The sequence below is a fragment of the Dipodomys ordii genome, unplaced genomic scaffold (assembly GCF_000151885.1).
Source record: "Dipodomys ordii isolate 6190 unplaced genomic scaffold, Dord_2.0 Scaffold64, whole genome shotgun sequence".
NCBI lineage: Eukaryota > Metazoa > Chordata > Mammalia > Rodentia > Heteromyidae > Dipodomys > Dipodomys ordii.
This window is the reverse complement of record NW_012267280.1, coordinates 4100840-4108159: the sequence shown is the minus strand read 5'-3', so window position 1 is coordinate 4108159 and position 7320 is coordinate 4100840. Positions and strand designations below refer to the sequence as shown.

At 53.8% G+C, this 7320-nt stretch overlaps 1 protein-coding gene across 1 annotated transcript in view; it reads right to left on the bottom strand.

Moving 5' to 3' along the window:
* Positions 1 to 7320, bottom strand: part of Abca7 (ATP-binding cassette, sub-family A (ABC1), member 7) — a 26964-nt gene that overhangs the window by 8350 nt on the left and 11294 nt on the right. Inside the window, exons 18-31 of the mRNA XM_013022686.1 lie at positions 6837 to 7039; positions 6140 to 6188; positions 5846 to 5938; positions 5611 to 5765; positions 5372 to 5496; positions 5184 to 5282; positions 4595 to 4885; positions 4395 to 4427; positions 4129 to 4306; positions 3873 to 4042; positions 2701 to 2878; positions 2267 to 2382; positions 1892 to 2036; positions 1652 to 1801 (exon numbers count right to left, since the gene is read on the bottom strand). Of these exons, the coding sequence (XP_012878140.1) occupies positions 1652 to 1801; positions 1892 to 2036; positions 2267 to 2382; positions 2701 to 2878; positions 3873 to 4042; positions 4129 to 4306; positions 4395 to 4427; positions 4595 to 4885; positions 5184 to 5282; positions 5372 to 5496; positions 5611 to 5765; positions 5846 to 5938; positions 6140 to 6188; positions 6837 to 7039 (1985 nt within the window). The remainder of the gene's footprint in view (positions 1 to 1651; positions 1802 to 1891; positions 2037 to 2266; positions 2383 to 2700; positions 2879 to 3872; positions 4043 to 4128; positions 4307 to 4394; positions 4428 to 4594; positions 4886 to 5183; positions 5283 to 5371; positions 5497 to 5610; positions 5766 to 5845; positions 5939 to 6139; positions 6189 to 6836; positions 7040 to 7320) is intronic.

Here is a 7320-nt window from a genome sequence, read left to right as displayed (position 1 = left end):
ATTTTGTCATTTCTAATAGCTGCATAATATTCCATTGTGTATAGATACCACAATTTTTGGATCCATTCATCTGTGGTGGGGCATCTGGGTTGTTTCCATATCCTAGCTATTGTGAACAGTGCGACCAACAGAATTTTTTAAAAAAGGACTTGGGGTTTGAAGGCATGGCTCAGTTGGTAGTGCACTAGCCAATGAGCACAAACATCACATACCAAATTTGGGTCCTGGACCTGGATTTGTCTACCTGGGATAGCTTTGAAAAACAATGATCAGATCTCAGCCTCTTGAATAGCTAAGAGTACAGGCAAGAGCCACTGGTGCCCAGTACCAAAGGGCTCTTTTTTATTATTTATTTTTGTTGGTCATGGGGCTTGAACTCTGGGCCTGGGCGCTGTCCCTCAGCTCTTCAACTCAAGGCTAGCGCTCTACCTCTTGAACCACAGCACCACTTTCATATCTATTCTTTTCTTTCTTTCCTTCTTTCCTTCTTTCTCTCTGTCTTTCTCTCTCTCTCTTCCTTCCTTCCTTCCTTTCTTTCTTTCTTTCTTTCTTTTTTTGGTGTTGTTACTTGGGCATGAACTAAGAATCTGGGCATTCTCTACTACTTCCGGCATTCTGCTGGCTAACTGGAGATAAGTCTTATATACTTTTGTGCCCAGGCTGATGCCAAACCCCAGTCCTCAGATTTCTGGCTCCGAAGTAGCTAGGATTACAGGTGTAAGTCACCAGCTAAGTCACTAGCATTCAGCTACCAATATATTTCACTTTGTTGGTGGTAGTGGTGGTGGTGGTCATGAGGATTGAATTCAGGGCCTGGGTGCTGTCCCTGAGTTCTTTTTTGCTCAAATCTAGTGCTCTACCACTTTAAGTCACAGCGCCACTTCTGGTTTTCTGGAGGTTATGGGAGATAAGAATCTCACAACCGGAAGTGGCCCTGTAGCTCAAGTGGTAGAGCACTCCCCTTGAGTTGAAGAGCTGAGGGACAGTGCCCAGGCCCAGAGTTCAAGCCCCACGACCAACAAAAAAAAAAAAGAATCTCACAACCTTTTCTGCCCAAGGTGGCTTTTAACCATGATCCTCAAATCTCAGATTTCTGAGTAGCTTGGATTACAAGCGTGAGCCACTAGCACCTGGCACCAATGTATTCTTAAGGGAAAGCACTGAGACCTGATAAGATGCTCAACTGGGGGTCTAATTGACATAGTGTCTCTATTTCCCTTATTTTGGAGCCTTAGATTCCTCCCAAAAGGACTGAAGATTGCATTAACTTTTTTTCTTTTCTTTTCTTTTTTTTTTTTTTTTGGTGCAAGACCAAGATTCAAACTCTGTACCTGACATGTTTGCTCATTGGCTAGCGCTGTACCACTTGAGCCTCAGCTCCACTTCTGGCTTTTGGGATAGAAAACTAGAGATGAGACTCATGAACTCCTGCCCAGGCTGGCTTTGGACTACAATCCTCAGTTCTCAGTAGCTAGGATGAGAGGCATGAGTCACCAAGTGCTTGGTATCACTGCTTTTTTTTTAATGTACCTCTAACCTGAAGGAATCTTAGAGCCATCTAAAATCCCTGGTTCTCCCCCTTGGAAACATTTTGTCCCCAGCCTATAAAGTCAACTCTAGGGTGGGAGGCATTTTCAAGGGTACTGGCTACAGCTCCACCCAACACCAAGTTCTCACCCAGGCGCTCAAAGGCATCAGCCATGGCCTGGTTCCGCACCATGTCAATTAGCCCTCGGCCCAGGCAGAAATGGGGGAAGATCAGGAAGACTCTTTTCAAGATACGGCTCACTTCCTGCAGCTTCTGCTCTGGGTCAAGAGGAGGCAGATGGGTCAGGTAGAATGAGGCCGACACCCTTCACCTCGCCCCAACCTCAGCTCTGCACAGCCCCACCTGGTCAGAGAAGAGCTCAAGCACAAAGGTGGCCATGCTGCTGTTGATGCCAATGAAGAGGTTGATGCAAGTGAGCACCACGTAGGCCGTGCTGGGCACAGAGAAGAAGAAGGAGGCTGGATACATGAGTGGCGTGATCGACCAGCTAGGATAAGAGGAGTCATCTGATAACTAGGAGCACTGGCTAAAAGCACAGATCTCCCCTCCCATCTTCTCCCTCGTGACTTGATTCATAGGAATGAGGATGTGAGGAGCTTTTAAGGCCACAATGGCACCATCTTGAATTCAATCACCCTCCACATCTTCTCCTGAAGATGCTGCAGAGTCCCTCCACAGAGCAGGTAGGAGGTCAGAAAGCGCAGGCCTTTGCCTTACCCATACAGCAGTAGCAAGAGCAGGAGAGCAGGCAAGTTTGCAGGAGCCACGTACGCCTTCTGCTGGAAGGCCAGGAAGATGAGCACCACTATGCAGACAGCCACCAAGTAGTTACACTGCATTGGAGACAGAGTTACCTCAACACGTGAAGGGGCAGGAACTTCAGCCTCCCCGAATCCCATCACTTCTTTGTTTTTTGGGTGCTACAGATGGAGGCCAGGATTTCATACATGCAAGGCAAAGTGCTCCATCACCAAGCTACATTCCCCAATCCCAGCCTCCCCGCTTTTTGGTGCAGAAGAGTAAGAAACTTCCCACAATCCTCCAGACCTTGCTCATGTCATCTTGCCTAAGCCCCTCCCCTGCTGGAAGAGGCAAGGACAAGCAGTTCTGTTCCCCGCCCTACCCCAGCCAGGCCAGGCCAGCCCTCGCACCATGTCCCAGAGAAAGTTGCTGAGCCAGTAAAGGGTCGGGGAAAGGCCCCCAAGGAGCTGCAGGTGTTTGGCTCGAGTGACACGCTCCTCGATGAGCACAAGGGTGAAGCTGGCTGGGACGAAGGACATGGCGAAGACCACACAGATGGAGACCAGGACGTCCACTGAGGAGGCCATCCTGGGAGTGAGGGTGCAAGGGTTCTCAGAGTGGATCTTGTGCATGCAACAGAGGGGACAAAGGTCTGCTGTGCCCATTGGTGGCAGGGAGAGGGGAAGGGAGATCTGGGGACATGGGTGGGCGAGTCCTCTTTGGGGGGAGGGGACAAGTTGGGTTTTCTTTGGCTGGGAAGGTGGCTTAGTGGTAGAGTGCTTGGCTAGCACGCGAGAAGCCCTACATTTGATTCCTCAGTACCACAGAGGCAGAAAAAGCCAGAAGTGGTGCTGTAGCTCAAGTCATAGAGTGCTAGCCTTAAGCAAAAAAGAAGTTCAAGGACAGTGCCCAGGCCTGGAGTTCAAGCCCCAGGACTGGCAAAAAAAAAAAAAAAAAGTTTTTTGTTTGTTTTTGTGCAGGTACTGGGGCTTGAACTCGGGGTCTAAGTGCTGTCCCTTAGCTTTTTTTTTTTTTTGGTTGGTCGTGGGCCTGATCTCTGGGCCTGGGCGCTGTGTCTCAGCTCTTCAGCTCAAGGCTAGTGCTCTATCACTTGAGTCACAGCACCACTTCTGGCTTTTTCTGCTTATGTGGTGCTGAGGATTCAAACTCAGGGCCTCATGCATGCAAGGCAAGCGCTCTACCACCGAGCCACCTTCCCAGCCCATCCCTCAGCTTTTCTGTTCAAGGCACTCTACCACTTGAGCCACAACTCCACTTCCAGCTTTGTTTTGGTGTGTCATTGGAGATAAGAATGTCATAGACTTTTCCTGCCCAGGCTGGCTTCAAACTATGATCCTCAGATCTCAGCCTCCTGAGTAGCTAGAATTACCAGCATGAGCCATTGGTACCTAGCTAGAATGATAAAAATTGGTAGGGAAAAGAATATTCAGGCGGCTAGGAAAGCCTTCAGCCTGCTGATAGCTCTCTTACAAAGAACAGATGGGCAGAATTCTGATCCAGTCCCCACAACCCGGAACCCACCACCACCATGACCAGGGAGGCTGCGCCAGCAGAGACTCACAGTGCAGCCTCAGACAGTTGCTCTTTGGTCAGGTTCAGCGGGTGGTTGAGTGTGGTGATGCTGTGGGCCCGGCGGGCGGGGCCTGGGGGCAGGTGGGCCTGTAGGAGTGCGTTGTTGGCTCTGTTGATGAAGGCCACCATGGCATGCCAGCCCTTGTTGTTGAACCAGATCTAGGTGGAGAAAAGGCCATGGCGTTAGGGTCGATAGACAGAGACACGACTCCAGCTGGCTGTTACCTGCTGCCTTCAGCTCCTACCTTGAAGTTTTTCTGCCCATCCAGGCCATCAGCCCATTTTGTGAGGTTGTTCAGGATCCTGTCCAGGGCACCACCGGCCTGGGGGGTCAGCAGCGACTGGAGTAACTCCACCGTGTGGCCCACCTCATGCCCTGTGGGGAGGTCCAGATCTCGGCTCCCTAGTGAGAAGCCCCCATATCTGGGGGGAGGGGAGGGCCAGTGGAGCCACTGGAGAGCATGGGGAAAGGAACAGAGTAGGGAACCCCCGACTCCAGGTCGCTCCTTACCTGACCTCATTTACCCACTTCTTAGTCTTCAGGCTGTGGAGAGTCAGGAAGGAGGGGGCCAGTGAGATGGGAAGGTTGGAGGCGTGGAAGAGCTAAGGGGAGAGAGGCAGCAGGCGAGGGTGGAGGGCCCTGGGGAGTCCCCGTTGGGAGTCCCTGGCACCGCATCCTTGAAGCCAGACCCAGACCCAGCGGTGGCTCACCCCTCGTGTACCAGGCGTGGGTAGGTCTTCACCAGGAAATCGCTCACGTTTCGGCCTGTCAGGTTCTGCACCACCTCCCCTGAGCTGGCCATAGCCTGGGGTGGTGGGGGGCCACCGGCCCCAGCGGGGCAGTCAGGGAGCAGACGGCGGCGGACACCAGGCTGGCTGCACTGGCAAGCCGGGGATGGGAAGTCCAGGGTCCAGTTGCCACGGGCCAAGGCTTGGGCCACATCAGCAGGAACTTTGGGGACAGAGAATCGGCAGGCAGGATGCTGTGTGTGCTCAGGCTCCCTGTGGGCGTCAATACAGACATGAACACCAGCAACCTCTACTAGGCATGCTGTGTGCTCGCCCCAGAACCCAGGAGGGAAACTGGAGTCAGAGCTCAGGGGGGAAACTGAGGCCAGCCTCAAAGAAGCAACTGAGGCTAGATCCCAGGGGGGAAACTGAGACCAGAGCCCCCCCCAGGGGTGAGAGGGAAGGAGAGGACTAGAACTAGAGTTCAGAGATGAGTGGAGGGGGGAGGGGCAAAAAAGGGAGGGGAGAAAAATAAAAGCCAGAGGGAGCAGGACCAGGCTGAAGGCATCACCTGGTGGAGGTGTTCTGCAGGCAGGGCCCATCCAGCCCTGCCTCTCTAAGCAGGGCCTCAAGCAGCCGGGCCTGAACAGGGTCCCATGGTGCATCCTCACTGAAGGGGAAGGAGATGTGGGGTCAAGTTTGTGACTCCAGGGTCCTAGCCCTCCCTCCCCCCACCAGGCCCTCCTTCCCAGCACCCACCTGAAGAAGGAGACCTGGGCACCGTACATGTCAGGACTGAGCCGCAGGGCTGGGTAGTGGCCAAAAGGGGGCACGATGAGGCTGAACACCAGAGCCAGGCCCACAAACAGGGCGGGCAGCACGATCTGAGGGTACCAGACCATGAGCTGCAGCCTCCACTCCTGCTCTAGAACCAGCCCTGAACCCCCACCCTCACCCCTCCATAAACAGACAATGCCGTGATGCTGGGTCCCCCTCACCTGGGCAAATAGGCCACGGCGGCTGCGACAGGCCAGCAGAAAACGCTTGAGAAGCAGCGCCCAGAGCTGCCGGTGGATCAACGCAGCACCGCATGCCCGGCCTGCAGCCACTGTCCCGCAGCCCCGCAGGGCCTGACTCTGTGGGCATGGCCCAGCTGTGAAGGACAGGAAGGTCAGGGGTCAGTCTCATACTATGAAGACCTGGAGAGGGCCAGGGCGTGGAGAAGAGACTCACCTGGCTCCCCATTCTCCAGGGCTGAGGTCTCTGGCAGTGTCTTGCGCCGAAGGGCGGCAATTCGGGTACTCAGATGCTGCCCTGAGCTGCCATCTGCCAAGCCAACAGCAACCAGAGACCGAGATTAGTGTGCCAGGATGGGATCAGGGTCAAGGGTCAGGGTTATGAAGGAAGAAGTCAGGACTCAGGGCTAGGCACAAAGGACAGACTCAATCAAGGGTTGGGACTTGGATTTAGGCTAGGGTCAGCTGAGGGTCAGGGTCAAGGGTGAAAGGTCAGGGAGCCTGGCCGCACCCTCCTGGTCTGCGTCTACAGCACAGTCCTCCACCACCTTCAGGAAGATCTGGGGAGACAGAACAGGATCTCAGGGACAAGGGGGTTCTGGGAAGGGTCCCTTCAGGCTTCCCCGAGGGATGCCAAGCCTCCTGCCCTGGCCCTGCCTCCTCCCTCCCATGTTCTGCCTATCAGTAAGACTCCCGCCAGGCACTAGTGGCTCATGCCCATAATCCTAACCACACTGAGGATCTCCGTTTGAAGCCAGCCCAGGCAGCAAAGTCTGTGAGATGCTTATTTCCAATAAAGTACCAAAAAACCTGGAAGTAGAGATGTGATTCAATTGTTAGAGTTCTAGCTTTGAGCAAAATGAAGCTCAGGAACAACATCCAAGCCCTGAGTTCAAATTTAAAAAATATATCAATAAGAAGACTCCTTCCAGGTGCCAGTGACTTACACCGATAATCCTAGCTACTCAGGAGGCTGAGATTGAGGATCATGGTTCAAAGCCAGCCCAGGCAGAAAAGTCTGTGAGACTCTTATCTCCAATTAACCACCAAAAAACTGGATGTGGAGCTGTGACTCAACTGGTAGAATACCAAAAATCCCATATGAGAGGGAAAGGCCCTGAGTAAGCCTCAGTACCAGTAAAAAAAAAATGAAGACTCCTATTCATTCTCCAAATTCCCTCCTCCAGGGAGCCCCCTCCGCCCTGCACCTCCTCAAGGCTGGTGTCCGAGATCCCATAGCCAGTGAGGCCCAGTGCCGCCAAGCCTTGGTCCAGCTCCTGGAAGAGTGAGGCAAAGCTGCCGTCCAGGGCACCCGCATAGGGCAGGGACAGCACCAGCTCTCGGGGCAGCTCCTCCACCAGCTGTGCCCCTGGCACCACGCGCTGCACTAGGGCCAGGAGCTGGGATGAACCTGAAAGAACAGCAGGTCTCTCAAGGATCCTGGTAGGCCCAGGACCTCCTCCCCAGAGCCCCTGTCTCCCCCTGCCCTCGCCCCCCTGCTCCTCTCAACCCCTGCTCCTTGGGTCAGAGTTAGGAACTTGAGGGGAGGGGTGGGGCCACTTTTGGGGCTCAACTCAGGGTCAAAGTCACCATTCAGCTACAGCCCAGGATGAGATTTTTTTTTTTTTTTTGTCGGTCGTGGGGCTTGAACTCTGGGCCTGGGCGCTGTCCCTCAGCTCTTCAGCTCAAGGC